This window comes from Populus alba, chromosome 6 (genome assembly GCF_005239225.2).
Source record: "Populus alba chromosome 6, ASM523922v2, whole genome shotgun sequence".
Classification (NCBI taxonomy): Eukaryota; Viridiplantae; Streptophyta; class Magnoliopsida; order Malpighiales; family Salicaceae; genus Populus; species Populus alba.
Genome location: NC_133289.1, coordinates 16934459 through 16950919, shown reverse-complemented (window position 1 = coordinate 16950919; position 16461 = coordinate 16934459). Strand labels below are relative to the sequence as shown.

Sequence of the window (16461 nt, the reverse complement as noted above, 5' to 3'; positions counted from 1 at the left end):
CTAGCTAACCGAAGCAAGAGCCATGCCTTTATCTAAACCCAATTGGTCGGTCAGCATGCTAAGCTGGTGTCAATGCCCATTCATGTCTATTTTAAACATTGTGTACTTGAGATAGTGATGTAACTATCATTTTATAAAATTTGATTTTTTAAAAAATTATTTTTAAAAATTTTATAAGTATTAAAATTAAAAATAATTTTTTAAAATATTATTTTAAAATAAAAAATACTTTAAACTATTTCTTGTCAAATTTTTGGACGGATGGATTCATTATAAATAAATAGAGAAACCCCACACCGAAAAATGGCTGTTATTGTAGCATCCTTGGCCACTTCACTTACAGCTGCTGTTGTCCGATCATCTTTCTCCTCTTCACCGTCCTTGTTTCTCACGAAGTTGAAGTCAGCTCCTTGTCTTAGATTCACCTTTTCAGTTTCACCCTTTGATTCTTACAGAAGACGAGGAGTCAAACTCATGGCTCACTCAGCTCGTGCCACTCTTGGCCTTACTCAGCCTGCTAACATCGATGTCCCTAAGGTCAATCTCTTGTAATTTCCCCTAAGAGAATAAACCCCACATTTTGTTTCTTTGTATATTGTGTTTAGATTATCAAGATTATTGATTTTTGATGATGGTTATAAGTTTTAAAGTCATTAATAGATTTGTGTGTTTTTTTGCGGTTGGAATGTTTTATTTACTCTTGTTCATGGTTTTTGTTTTTAAAGCCAACTATAGATTTGCATGTCTTTTTACATCTATATGAGTAATATTGGTTGAAACCAATCTGTGATGAAGTTATAGTTTTGATTGATCATCAAGGGTTAAAATTCTAATCGTACTGTTTTTTGTTGGCGGGGTTTCATTTCTTTGCTTTCAGACCTCCTTGATTTCGCGTCTCTACGTGTGATTTATGCCTTAAAGCTGTGATAAATATATGCGACCTGATTGGTGTTTTTCCCTGCCGATATGTGCTTTGATCAAATATTAATTGGTGAAGTTTGTGATTATTTGCATTTTGATTGCTGTTTATTGGGTACTAAAAAGATGGATCATGTGTTTGTGTAATCCTTGACAGATTGCTTTTTCTGCAAAAGAAATTGACGTGGCAGAATGGAAAGGGGATATACTTGCTGTTGGTGTTACGGAGAAAGATATGGCCAAGGATGACAGCAAGAAGTTCGAGAACTCGCTTTTGAAAAAGCTAGATGCTAAGCTGGGTGGTCAATTAAGTGAAGCCTCTTCTGAGGAGGATTTCACAGGAAAACCTGGCCAGTCATTGGTTCTTAGACTTCCAGGTCTTGGTTCCAAAAGAATCGGCTTGATTGGCCTTGGGCAGTCTGCAACAAACACATATAATTTTCGCAATTTTGGTGAGGCCATTGCAGCTGCTGCTAAGACTGCTCAAGCCAGTGATGTTGGCATTGTGCTTGCTTCAACTGGAAGCATCTCAAATGAATCAAAACTTAATACTGCTTCGGCAATAGTATCTGGTACTTGTATTGGGAATTGATGGTATTGTGTGGTTGATTGTTTCAACTGTTGGAAATAATTAATGTTGAATGGTTTAAACTGTGACAGGGACTGTGCTGGGGACATATGAAGATAATAGGTATAAGTCGGATTCAAAGAAACCTGTGCTTAAATCTGTGGATATTCTTGGTCTTGGAACTGGATCTGATCTAGTGAAGAAGCTCAAATATGCTGAAGATGTTTCTTCTGCTGTAATTTTTGGAAAAGAGCTTGTCAATTCACCTGCCAATGTACTCACCCCGGGTTTGTACCAGCTTCCCCTTAAGGCTTGCATGCATAATGCAATAATTAGAATTACAACCTGACCTACATGTCTGAACTAATATTTTAATGGGCCGTAGTTCATAATTCCATCCCAAGACATAGGTATGCAACCATAATATGTATGTGTGTACATGTTTAATTGTGTGTGATGACTTCTATATTTCAGCGGTACTGGCAGAAGAAGCTTCAAAGATTGCTTCCACATACAGCGATGTTCTTTCTGCTACCATCTTGAGTGCAGAGCAGTGCATAGAGTTGAAAATGGGATCCTATTTAGGTGTTGCTGCAGCTTCTGCAAATCCACCCCATTTCATCCATTTGTGTTATAAGCCTCCAAGTGGACCTGTTAAAGCCAAGTTAGCATTAGTTGGAAAAGGATTGACTTTTGACAGGTGATTATATGTTTTCCAAAATGTTAGTTTTTGGTTCTAAAACCAACTGTGGGGTTTTATGGTGCTGACTTTTGGAAGTTCAATGTGTGATGGTGTCATGTAGCATCATTTAGATAGTGATCGTTCACATGATCACATGATAAGCGGTCTTGGTTATGGTCTGTCAAGAAGGAGGCCATGCTTCTGATCCTTTCTCAGCATTTGCTTTTCACTTGTTATAGGAAGTGGTGCTTCTTGTCTTTTATTCTTTCTGCTGTTTTGGATGCCAGTAGGGGTTCCTGAATGCTGTGTCTTTTATGTTTTCAGTGGTGGCTACAACATCAAGACAGGACCTGGCTGTTCCATTGAGTTCATGAAATTTGATATGGGAGGTTCAGCAGCAGTTTTAGGTGCAGCTAAAGCCATTGGTCAAGTTAAACCTAGTGGGGTTGAGGTAAGCTGTTTGTCTTGTGCTTGTTCTCATAATCATTGCTAAAACCATGTTCCTATCAATTTAAAATGTTAGTTTCTTTTCGTCCTTTTTTTCTAACCATTTGTTTGCAATTACATGTATATTTTTTTTAAAATTTAAATGCCCTTGTGACTCAGCTGAAATTTTGTTATGCAGGTCCATTTCATTGTTGCAGCTTGCGAGAATATGATCAGTGGAACTGGTATGAGGCCAGGAGATATAGTTACAGCCTCTAATGGAAAGACAATTGAGGTATAGCTTCATCATCTTGCAGGGAAAAAGATTGGACAAAAATAGAAGCTCTTTTTATTTGATTGAGTATTGTGTTTTGCATGGATTAGACATGCATTTAAGAGTCTCTGGTTGTCATTACCTCACCCCAACCCCCAACCATCACCACCCAACAATGGTAACCTCGCTATTGGAATTTGTGCATCATGCAATATTGTAATATTTTAATCAAGTCATTTTGTTAAAAAGCATGTCCTGTTTGTTTTCTGTTAGTCATTGTAGAGTCGAGACAGCAATAATTCAGGTTTGTGTTGGTTGAATTAGGCACGTACAAATCCCAGAAGCCAGCTATCTCGCACCGTTTTATCATATGGACTTTCTGATTCATTCTCTAGTATCAATAGAAAAGTTTAGCTGTGACTTGTTGTGTTTGTGCCAGGTAGCTATGGTTTTTCTGTTAACTGCAAACATTCCAGTTTTGGTTTTCTTCTCCTCTTGTTATTGACCTCTTTAGTGATGCCTTTTGTTGTCTGTAAGGTTTTTTTTTTTATATATATGCATATAGTTTCTTATTGTCAATGCATCAAAAGGGTACAATAAAAGAATTAAATAAAATAAAAGCATCAAAAGAGAGATAAGCCTTTAATATTGCTGTCACTAAGTAGTTTATTTGTACATTTAAATACATGGCAAAAAAGTCCAAAAGGATGTAGAGCCTTTTGTCTTCATATCTTTAGAAGGTTGGATAAAATTCTTATAAGTCCATCAGCCAGTTATGTAATATCTTGCTGGATAATCTCGTTGCAGGTGAACAACACTGATGCTGAAGGCAGACTTACACTTGCAGATGCTTTAGTTTATGCCTGTAACCAGGGTGTAGAGAAGGTACCATTTAAATATAATATTGTGACAATCAGATGAAAATTTTTGTATGCTTTGGAATGGTTGTGCTAAAATACATGTTCACTGGGTAGGAGTTGTTTAATTTTCATATGCTACATAAGCTGAACTTTTTGTACCTTGATATTTGATCAGCAATCAAAATTGTAGTTGTATGACCTCATATTATCATTGCTAAAGTTAACACAGTACGGATGTAGCATGCTGATAGTCATGATTGTTTAGTTTGGATTTGGAATTTTGCTGAATGTTATTAATTATTTTGCAGATAATTGACTTGGCAACACTAACTGGAGCCTGTGTAGTTGCTCTCGGGCCCTCAATTGCAGGTACACACATGTTTTCAATAATCCTGCAGGTTTGTGCTGAAAAGCAAGTTTTTGAACACATTTTTATTAATCATGCTGGGAAGTCCGATTCTAGTGGGGATAGAGTTTTAAGAATTTCTTTTTTCTTTCTATAGTTGGGAGAAGGGAGGGGTGGGGTTTTTGCTGAACAGCAAGTTTTTGACTGCTGAACAAATACACAGCTGTTATGATAAAAGTACCTAGAGGTTTAAATGCAGTCTGTCACCAGAAAAGATGTGGTCATGCATTAGTTGTCTATGCAGTTTGTAGAGAACTGTTTATAACCTCTAAACTCAAGTCTGATAGTGTCTCAAAGACATTAACATGGTGGCTTAGTAAACTTTGGTATTTGTGGTCATTTATGGAACTGACATCCTTTCAAGGCTAGATTACTCAATTGCCTGTTGTTTAAATAGTGGAAAACCTTTTCTTATGCAGGTGTTTTTACACCCAGTGATGAGTTGGCAAATGAGGTATTCACAGCAGCAGAGGCCAGCGGAGAGAAACTCTGGAGGATGCCATTAGAGGAAAGTTACTGGGAGTCCATGAAGTCAGGAGTAGCTGATATGGTAAACACTGGTGCTCGTCAGGGTGGTGCTATCACAGCAGCTCTGTTTTTGAAACAGGTACGTGATCATGATAATCCACTGCCTATTCTTGTAGTTGTCTTTCTAATTTTTATTTTTGTTCTTTACAATGCCTTTACCCATGTTACATGGACTTGCAAAGCAGTGTCCAGTTGGGCATGCAACCATGTGTAGAGCTCATCTACTTGGGATATTTTCCATTATTTTCTGTAGTAACAATATCCTATCAATGTAGAAGTGTTGGATATGGGGTTTCTGCACTTCAAGGTGAAATTGTCTGGGACTCTGGGTAATTTACCAAACAATAAGTGGTTTCTCTAAATATTCTTGAATGCATGCTGTCATCCAGAAGGTACTCTGTCTAAGTCGGGACAGACACTGTCAACAGGTTTTGGTAGGGAATGTCGCCTACCACCTTTGGATGAAGAACCGCCGAGGCTTCTAATGCACCACAAAGCACTGTGGTTGTTTCCACTTTAAGCTTGACAAAAATCAAGTTATTCCTTGTATATCTTATTTTTTTGGAAAAAAGAAAGAAAACTTTGATAGTTTTTCAGTCGTAAGTGCTTGGTTCTTGGCACCATATTATCTCACATCCCAGGAAATCCTGAAAAAACATCTCCGATTTTGCAGTTTGTTGATGAGAAGGTTCAATGGATGCACATTGACATGGCTGGTCCTGTATCGAGTGAGAAGAAGCGCACCGCAACAGGATTTGGCATCCTAACCCTAGTAGAATGGGTCCAGCAACACTCTTCTTAGATACCAAATGTGAAGAGAGTGGAGAAAGGGAAGCTCTGTAGGCTGTTTGGTGGTGCTGTGACTCGGTTATATTAATAAAAAATGTTGGGAAATGGATGTCTTATGAGGCATATTTGTTTTTATCTCACTACAGTAAATTATCTAGTTTCATATTAGGTTCACATTAATAAAGGGTTTTTCTTTCTTGTTAATAAATGAAATATTTTCGTTTTTTATAATTGAATGGATTTACTTTCATAATCGAATTGTTATATAGTCTAGGAAAGATAAGAAAGATAGATTCAAGGAAGGTTAGACTTGATAAGAGTGTAACAAAAGTTAAACTAAATTAAGAAGAACAGTTTTTGTTCATGAGCTGAGCTAGGATTTGGTTATGAGCTGAAATATTATTATATAAGCGAAAACAAAGTTTGAATTAAGTGAAAGGAAATTAGAATACGGAGGAGAGTTGATCTAGATTTGTCAAGGAAAACATATATGGAGTAGAGTTGATATAAATTTGTCAAGGAAAACAGACATGGAACATGGAGGCGTGAAGAGAAACAGACATGGTTACTTTACAGTTTTTGTTTTACAATTTCTTCCATGTAAAGGAAGCCAAAGGGAGAAGAAAGCACGCAACAACTCGATAAAACAAATCACGACAACTTCATTGTATTTCAATCAATTTCGTAGGAACTTCAAAACTTGTTTACTAGCAGGCAAGCAACATGTAGGCAATAATCAACTTCAAAACCTGATTATTAGTAAATAGTAGCTAGTAGGCAAGTAACTTGTAGGCGATAATCAATAGGCATGTAATTTTTATTACAAATTTTTTTTTTAATAAAAAACCAAAAATATTAGTTCATATTCTTTATCTGACTTGTAACTCGAGCATGGCCTTAGGTTAATCATTAAATTATCTTTTAAAACTATGATAATAATCATTTTTATTTTTTTGTTGACTTGGGTTAATGGTCAACTCGACCCGTGACCTGAGCCTTGCTCAAGGTCAATCATTGATTCGGATTTCAAAACTATAATAATAACTATTTTTATCCTTATGTTAACACATGTCAATAATCAACCCAATTCATGACCTTGGCTTTGCCCCGAGTCGATCCCTAGTCGGGTTTAAAATTATGATAATAATCACTTTTATTCTTATGTTTACTTAGATCAATCTGGGTAAACTCTGGTATAGAGAATTAGATAAGCTTATGCTATTCTTTTTAGTGAGACAAAAATTTCTCTACTAGAATAACCTTGGATAAGATAAAAATTGAATTTTGTATTGTCCAAAGATGTATCAAACAACTTCACAAAAAAATTATTCAGTTTATCTTTGTCCAACACATAAAACACTACTTAATAGTTAATGTATTATCTACAATGTGTAGTTATATTTTTTTTTTATTAGAAAAATCCTAAATTGTTGAAGGTAAAAAGTAAAATATTGTTAAAGCTAAAAAAAATACATTGTAAGAAAAACAAATAAAAAAAAATCATTCTTACTCTATATAGTTTGAAGTTTTAAAATATATGCATTTATTTCTCTTCAGACAAAAATATGTAATCACTTAAGGATTATTTTTTTACAGTTAAAACTTCTTAACACAAAATTCCAACATGCTCAACCTGTCTTTTCTTTTTCATAATTTGTTTTTCAAAATTAAAAGGTATTTTTTGTTGGTTTATAGATTAATGGCGATAAAAAGTTGTATTTTCAATAATATTAAATGCGAGTCTTATATTTAAAAAGCATTTCTTGAAATGGTGACCTTTCGAACATAAAAAAATAATAATTACATTAATCCTCTTATATTTTTGATATGTTTTTCACTTTTCCTTTAACGTATAAGAAATTATCCTTTTCTATCTTTTTTACACTTTATATCCTCTATTTTGGTGTTAAAATGAAAGTCAAAAAAATAAATATCATTATTTACATGTTAACCATTATAATATTTTTAATGACTAAAATACCCATGATGACTAAAAATCATGAAAAAACCACAATCTTACCATTGGGATTTAAAAAAAAAAGATGTAGTCATTGTAAAATATCATTATATTTATAAAAATGTCATTAAAATCATGTTTGTAACATATTGCTAAACAATTCTTGATTATTTCAAGCCAATCAAAACATCAAATTGTACAAAATATTTCTCAACGGTTCTTCACCTCTTCACCATTTCAACCTAACAAAAATAACAAGTTATATAACATTAGTTACACAAATATCCAACAAAATTTTCAAAAATTTGCAACAACAATCCTTCATCTTTTAGCAATTATTCTTCACTATAAATCTTGCAACTATACACTGCCAAAAAATAGCCACTCCAACCCAGCACACAAATCCAACACACACATCAATCCAACACACATTGCAAAAAATAGTCACTCCTACCCAACACACAAAGCAAAAAAAAAAAAACCCCAAAATTCACAGTATACACATATGAATAATGTCATCATATTCATCAAATGTTAATAGCTTACAAATATGCAATAACTTGAATGGACTAAAGTTCAAGAACAACATGTGCATGAAATATGAAGAAGAAGAAAAAAAGCAGTTGTCACGAACTTAGAAACAAATGTAAATAAAAACAAGACTTTTTATAGATGTAATGATAGGTCATATGAGAACACATTTATTAATTGGTATAAACCTTTTAATGATGTTGAATTAATCATTAGAGGGGGAGGAGATGTTACAGATACTAGATGAAGTGAAGAAAATTAAAGATAAATTAGTCAAGTTTGGATCAAAGAATAATAATATGAAAGTTAGCTTTGCAAATGCAAAGTTGTTATTGGTTGCTAATTTAATGTGTTTAATGTTACTATTCCTAACTACGATGTTGTTTTATAATGTTCAAATTAAATGAATAACACTAGTGATTTCAACATATGTTCAATATTTGTAATAAATATAGGAAAAACATGCATTAAACATAGCTTAAAATCCAAATATTAAACCTATCATAAAAGCAACGATGATTCATAATACATACTTCAATTAATGCAATTAGTTTTGGTTGAGTGTTAAGATGATGGTGTTCTAATAGCAATTTGTAATTTAAAATCAAATTGATGACTAATAGAACAATCAGTAAAATAAATTAAACATCATGCATATTTAAGAGAAGTCTTATATGATTGTAAGATAATGGTTGAGAGGATGTACCAATATTTACACCACAAAATCTAATAGCTCTCCCACCATCTTTGTCAACTTTCTCATCTATGAACATCTAGCACCATGAAATCTTCCAATTTGTTTAGCATTATATATTTGACAAGTCCTTGAATTATGCCAATATTGCTTGTATATATTGCACCTTAGAGTAGATTCTTTTTTCTTGATATTACTAGGTTGATCTTTTTCCTATTCCCTCTTTCTATTCTTTATAAGTCTACCAATATTTCTTTTCAGTTTAGGAGGTAGAACAATGATGTCTTTTTCTCATGAATCTAGATCTTCCTCAGGTAATAGGTTGACAACTTCATTGTATGCTTTCCTAAAAGTCTCAACATTGTAATATCTAAGTTAAGTCTCTTATGATGCACACAAGGGACCACATATCTACAATGAATGTCGGTATCCTCCATTCACCACCTGAATAATCTCTTTTCTACAAATCAATAAAAACTTTTTTTTGTTCATCGACAACTTGATATTAAATTGAAATAGCTTTTATAATTCATATTTGTATAGACTTTCCAACAGACCTATCTAGTATCTTCTTACCATTAGGTGTGGTATATATTTTCTAACATGTGTTCTTGACATATATGTTATGAAACCTTGATATAAGTTCCAATATAACATCACCGATATCCTTCAAATAGAACTTAAATTAAATATTTATTAAGCTTCCGTTAATCTCTAAAATTTAATTTTCTTCTCCAAACCTTGAAATTCTTTGTTCTTTAAATTAGCATAGATATGCCTTGCAGAGCGTGTATGAGTAACTTCATAACATATTTCAACCATTACTTTAGGTAGACTTTACAAGAAAAAATAGAATAAAACAAACATTATATAAAACAGGAAAACATTACAAATATGGTAAGATGTTTAAACAATAATATACCTTTTTTTATATAATATATATCAGACATCATGCAAAAATATCTCTGATGTACTATATATTTTTTATTGAACCATACACGTTCAAGTGTCGTTGTTTTTTTACCTCCATGATGACATAAGTAAAGGAAAAGGTCCATTGTTGCCATTCAACCCCACTGCCGATAACAAGAGGCCTTCATATAGACTTTTTAGATGTCATATAACAATGCTAATAAAAGGTTTACAACTATTCACAAACCTTATATTCTAAGTTTTTAAACATACATAATTTCCTTAATAAATGATCTTTCGAATTGAAGTTAGGGCCATACCTCAAAAAGATATCAAAACATGAGTTATATATATCGCTCTTTATGATTTCAATAACAATGAAAGGTCTATAGCCATTTATAAACGCTTTCATATAAGCTTTCAAAAATATATACACTTCCTAAAACTTTCTTAGTGAATGACTTTTAAATTAAAGTTAGGATCATACCCTAAAAAATACATCAAAAACTTGAGTTATACTTCTTAAACAATATGTATGTTTGAAAGCTCATAAGAAAGAGTTAATGAATGGCTGCAGACCTTTCATTGTCATCAAAGTCATAAAGAGACTTCCTATATATATAGTAAGTCTTGAAATTACTTATTATAACTTCCTTCAACAAACTCATTGGTCTTTGTCATAGCCCTTTAAAGCTTTATTGGGTGTGGTTTAATGCCATATTTTTCTTTTAAGATTGTATTTAGTTTTTCAATAGATATGTTTGGATCAACACTACTAACTAGTAATATCATTTTTGCAATCCAAATAGAATCGATAGCTTTTTATAGTGGAAAACATCGTGCAATTATGCTTATCTTTCATAGTCTTAACCATGAAAGTATTATTTTCCTAGGAACAAGTGAAGCATAAATCCTCCACTCACAATCAATAGATATACATGTTGCTGCAACCTTTTCTTATTGATTAAGATATCTCTTGACATGATATCCATCATTTATATTCTTGCCAATACTATCATTATTTCCATTATTATCATTAACAAAAACATCATTAAGAAGATACAAATCCTTTGCATCAAATTCTAGCTTGACTTTATTACTAATAACAATATCATCAACATCATTGAAGTATTTTACTTTAGTTCTCCAACTACTTTTAACCTTGCCTATGAAACATCTTAGCATCCTCATTGTTAAAGGAGCAACGACATCATCAGTGTCGACATAAACACGTATTGTTTCTTTCCCTTCATGCATATTCAATATTTTTAATGTTGATGCATCGTCAAATATTCAATTCTCTTTGTCATCCTTTATTTAAAACCATATATCTTTATGTCAAAAACTTGTTTGCATATACACAGTATGTTCATAAAGATCATATAGGCAAAACAATAACTTGTCATGGTGAGCAGTAATAAATGTGATGTTATAACTTTCCATTGCAAACAATACAAACCTAATTATAGATCATTTTAGTAGTAACCTTAATTTACATACCTATTTAGCAATATTTAGCAATCATACATGTCAAAAACCTTAATTTTAACATTAGAGTTACATTGAGGGTTTTTATAATTTTGATAACATCCATAATTAGTATAAATATACCTAAAATATATGTAGAACAATCCAATTTATTGATTATCAAGCCAGAATCTAATTTTATAGGGTTTTTAGAACTTCAAGATTATGTTTGAATCAATTAATAACTATTCAATTGTATTGTTAAATCAAGTATATATTCATAATATTTTAACCATTGTCCATTAATTTAACATAAAATAAACTCACACAAATGGCATTCAAAATCAAGATTTTCTTAAACAATTTATCTCTATAATTATTGGTTGTTTCTGATAAAAAAAGTTGAATGAAAAAACATCAACAAGGGGTTTTTAGTTCTTGATACCCGTACGAGACAGTAAGTGTAAAAAACAAAGTTCTTGCTTTAGATTTAGTGTTTGTGTCGTGTTTTGAGAGAGAGAAATCTAATTTTAGGAGGAGAGAAAAAAGATTTGTGTTGAATTCTATATAAATTTAAATATATTATATATAAAAACAAAAATATATTTTCATCTAATTTGAGATTTTTCATTTATCACGGAGAGAGTGTAATTTCCTAGATCTTGGAGGGAAAGTGAAAAACACTAAAGCATATAAGTTATTTTTTTTTAATTATTAAAAAAAAAAACCTGGGAATGAGCACATTTCCTTTTGTAACCAGGAAAACGAATACTTTTTGAGGGATAGTGTAGTCGCTGTTTCCTCTGCTTTCACATTTGCACAGGAAAAAAAAAAAAAAAGTACCAACTCCCCAAAAAGAAAAAAAAAAGAAAAACTGAACAGCCCTGAATCCAATCAGTAAAAGCCTACAAGGCCTGATCTCACTTCACAAGAATGGAATATACCATTGCTTATTATTAGCTGTTTCGCTCTTCTTTTATATTTTTTCTTGGCAAATCTTATGATTTACAACACCTTGTAATGCTTGTTGAAATTTCAAAAAAAGATACACACAACAAGAAAGAAGAACGAAGAGCTAGTTTATATTTAATGAAAAAAAGAGAAAAAAAAATATGAGTGTTTCTTTGACTGTGATGACCTTTAATCTTCATGAAGATCAGGCTGAAGATAGTCCAAATTCATGGGAGAAGCGGAAGGATTTGTGTATTAGTGTCATCACTAACTACTCTCCTATGATTCTTTGTACTCAACAAGGTTTGCTGCTTCTCTTTTTATGCGTCTGCTTGTGTGTGATCTTGTTTCTGGTCGTGTTTTCTGTGGATAGGATGTTCTGGTATCTTTCATTTCTGTTTGGGACATGGGTTTTTGTTCTTTTGAGTTCTAGTTGAGTTATGTATATATATATACGGGTTGTTTTGTGGTGGTTTCTTTGACTTGGGCTTCTTGTGTTTACTTCACCTTGTCGATCTGATTGTATTTCAATTGGAATTTGAATGGTTTCCTATTGGTATATCTTACTGTTCATTTCTGCCTTTTATTTTGTGTATGGATTTAGGTGTGAAAACGCAGTTGGATTATCTTCAGCAGTGCTTGCCAGGTAATTTTTCTCTGATGGTTTATTCACGTGGCTTCTAACCTTATGCAGTAGTAATTGAGAAGTTGTTAGTGCGAATTTCTTTTCTCAATACTGCTATGTTATTTGATGCGTTTATAGCTGCTATTGTAGTCATCATATTCATTGGAAATACCCAAGAAAATGTGGAGATATTCGATCTTCATGTAGCAGCAAATTGCCTAGCTATGCCACTTCGGTTCTGTGACATTTATGGAGGCCATATGATTAAATTGGTCTATATTCCTGATGCATTAGCATTTGGCAGGATATATAACACGTTAAGCTGCCAAAGTAATACAAATCTTAGAATTTTGATTTCTTAAATAGAACCATGGTCCTGAGGGTTTATGTAGGACCATCACCAATAAAATATGGAAGGGATAAGTTCTAACATGCCTGTGTTACTCTTTTTACATGTTTCTGCTTTTCAAAGTATTGTGTTTTGGCATCCAAATGTATGCAGTGGTCAAAACTCTCTTGTTTTCAGCTAACCAGAAAGCCATTCACATCTTTGGGTTGATTGTTTATATCTATCAGGTTATGGTCAATTTGGGATATCAAGAAAAGGTTCTCAAGACGCTTCAGATGAGCACTGCACAATCTTCTATGACAAGGAAAAGGTATGGAATGACTTGCTCTTCAATCTGGTTGAGATTTCCAATTTTGTTTTGTCTGAGATATTGATGGAATTTGGCTACTTTTCATGCCCTTTGCTTGTTGAATGAAGGTAGAGCTGCTAGAAGGTGGAACTTTTTGGCTATCAGAGTCGCCTTCCGTCCCAGGAAGCATCTCATGGGGTGCTGCAGCTCCATGCATTGCAACATGGGCTATATCCTTCCCAATCTTAGTTTTGTCAATTTTACATTGTTTATCTGTCAAGTCCCTTTATTTTTATTTGGACTTTTGAAAGTGTCTTGCCATGTTTCTTTGACATGATGTCACACATTCCAATTGAAAGGGATTGAGCCCCCAGGATTTTCATTTCAAATAGTGAATACAAACATGGATGAGTTCAGTCCTCGTGCACGTAGACGGAGTGCTTTACTCACGTGGCAACACATTGCATCCTTACCTCCTAGCTTACCAGTTGTGTACTGTGGAGGATTTAACACACAGAAGGAATCGACTACAGGACGTTTTCTTCTTGGTAGATCAAGGTATCTTCATTACATAGACATTTGGCATTTTTAAGTTGTAATTTGCCCATGTTTGGTAATTGCATTATATCAATATGAGGAATCCATGGTCATGTTTTAAGTTTGAAACTTCCTTCTTGTAGATACCATTAGTAATAATCAATTTGCTGAACCAAAGAAATAGTTCTGTTTTTTTTTTTTTTTTTTTTTTCCCCGGATGCTTGTGCTTACAAAACTGTTAATTGACTTCTTTTCAGAAATGAAGGATTAAGACCTTTTGATAGTTCCTTTCTGAACGACCTTGATTTTTATGCAGAGACAGGAATAGATTACCCAATGCTCGTATATTTCATGTATAATATGAATGGTAATTTCAATTCAGCCCCCCCTTCAGTTCTAAAACTCTTCTCACTGTCCAGTAATCTGTAGCTTAGTCAGGTTGATGATCACATAGTTTTTGTGCATCACTATTACTACTGATTACGAAATGTTGCTATTGTTGCTAGTCAACTCTCTTTATTTGCAATGAAATTGAAGTTAACAAGGAAATATTTGATAATGCTGGGCGGAAGTTGTTGCATAGTGGTCTATAACAGTGCAATTGATGAAATGCCTAATTTGAGAATTAAGGCTTCCATTACCAGGTTATGTAGTAAGCAATGCTCCGGGAAGCGAGGAAAGTCTTTTATCTTTATCTTGTGAAAGTTGTTCAAGGATTTATGAGCATTTCACTTTCCTTCTTAATAACTGTTTAGGGATTGATTCAGTTTTCCTCTGCAGAGAGCATGGTGTAGTGGGAGATATGAGGGATACATGGCCCAATGCTCGAGTGAGGAAAAACCATTCCCTCATACACACTTATCACGGTTTCAAAGGTATCATCTTACCACTTTTTTTTAATGATCATTCACTATGGTATAATCCTGTCCCAACTCAATTATTCGGTATTGTCAGGTGACAAGCAAGGAGCTCTTGAATTCTTCAAGTTGATCTTGAGGGCACTCTGCCTCTGCTGGGACCGTCAAACACAGGATCTGCATGTAGATTGGATTCTTTTCAGGGGTAGATCTTTGATTCCTGCCCTGTGCGAAGTGGTGAATGATAATATAGACGGGCATTATCCTTCATCACACTACCCTATATTCGCCGAGTTTATGCTTCCTCGTTCTGTGAGACTGCATGAACCACCTCCTGCTCAAGAAGAAAATCCAGTTGCTGTCTGATTTGAAGTTAACCATTTTGCTCCTCTTCCTCGTTGTTCTTTCCAATTAAACACTAAGAGTATCGACTATCATTCATTGATTCCAGTGAGAATTTAGTTACCTATTTCAAGCACAACATTTCTTTTTTCTGGCCATACAAGGATATTCCAGTGATTTTGTTTTTATTGTATCCAAAAGCCACTGTACTTTTTTCGTGTGAGGATAATTTATTTACAGTCCTTTGCATGGAACTGCTACTTTCTCCACACTAGCCATTCCAAAAGGGGGAAAAAAGAACTGTCAAGTTAGCACATACTGATATGATCAGTTTCTGTCACATTTTTCTTTTCTGTAATTGCTAGCGCGAAACTTCAAGTCATTTTGTTCATCACCTCAACAGAACTGGATCTGGATTTTATGTTGAATCTCTGCAAAAGTGTACTTCTGATGAAAGGAGACCGGGAAAAATAGAGTTGATAATATGGGATCTATGCATGTTTATGCCCACTTCTTAGGCAGCTATTGTAGGACAAATTTATCAGGACTACGAGGGCTAAATGTATTTTTTCTATAAAAAAAATTATATATATTAATTTTTTAAACGTGTTTTTATACATAAAATAATTATATAAATCAAAAAGCTTGTATGTGTGTATAAAAAATCAAATAAATTGAGAACTATATATATATATATATGTTAATAAACAAAAAAAAATATTAACGATAATTAAAAATAAAATTAAAAAAATCAAGAGATATATACATCAATATATTTAATTTCACTAGAAAAGATATTTACTCGTTTATGCTTGTTGAATTTTTTTTTATTAAAATTAATTTTTTATTCAATCAAACAAAAATATAAATAAATACACATTAAATTGATTGAATAAAATACAAGAAAAACAATTATGCAACGTTGTATATATTAGAAATATTATTTGAAAATAAATATTTTTTAATTAAAAAAATAAAATTCATTTATATAAAATATTAAAAAAAATTATCGATAAATAAAAATAATTTTTTGAAAAACTAAATACACACAACAATATTAAAAAAGATCTTCATCCAAAAAAAAAGTTCAATAAAAAAAATCATAGAGAAGTGATATTAATTGAAACATAAATTTAAAAATTATTAAAAAAAAAACAAAAAAATATCAATTAAAAAAAAGCAATATTAGAAGAAGAAAAAAAAAAAAGCATGCATGTGTTTTAACTCGTCAAACCCGTGTTTCAGGCCATGAACTCAACTGAGTTCAATAATATTTTTTCTTAAATTTACATTTAACCTTAAAAAAAAAATCAAAATGAGGGGCTTTTATTTTCTTTATTTAGTAACGGAATGACTAACATGTCATTTGTCCCAAGATTCTTTATATAAAAAAATAAAAGTAGGCAGCACGTCACTTGTTTTTCTCTATATTCTAGCCATATTGGTTGTCAAAACAACAGGGTTAATGGTTTTGTTTTACTTACAAACCCAATTTATAA

At 32.6% G+C, this 16461-nt stretch overlaps 2 protein-coding genes across 2 annotated transcripts; both read left to right on the top strand.

Moving 5' to 3' along the window:
- Positions 1 to 277: 277 nt before the first annotated feature.
- Positions 278 to 5682, top strand: LOC118043852 (leucine aminopeptidase 1). Its single transcript, XM_035051949.2, has 10 exons — positions 278 to 537; positions 1076 to 1490; positions 1579 to 1773; positions 1961 to 2186; positions 2493 to 2619; positions 2794 to 2889; positions 3676 to 3753; positions 4037 to 4097; positions 4554 to 4741; positions 5336 to 5682. Exons 1-10 carry the CDS (start codon positions 304 to 306, stop codon positions 5462 to 5464), a joined length of 1749 nt encoding a protein of 582 aa, XP_034907840.1. The 5' UTR covers positions 278 to 303; the 3' UTR covers positions 5465 to 5682.
- A 6119-nt stretch (positions 5683 to 11801) lies between these two features.
- Positions 11802 to 15231, top strand: LOC118043853 (uncharacterized). Its single transcript, XM_073409655.1, has 7 exons — positions 11802 to 12266; positions 12568 to 12609; positions 13165 to 13247; positions 13355 to 13457; positions 13571 to 13784; positions 14544 to 14638; positions 14718 to 15231. Exons 1-7 carry the CDS (start codon positions 12125 to 12127, stop codon positions 14984 to 14986), a joined length of 948 nt encoding a protein of 315 aa, XP_073265756.1. The 5' UTR covers positions 11802 to 12124; the 3' UTR covers positions 14987 to 15231.
- The last annotated feature ends 1230 nt before the right edge of the window (positions 15232 to 16461 follow it).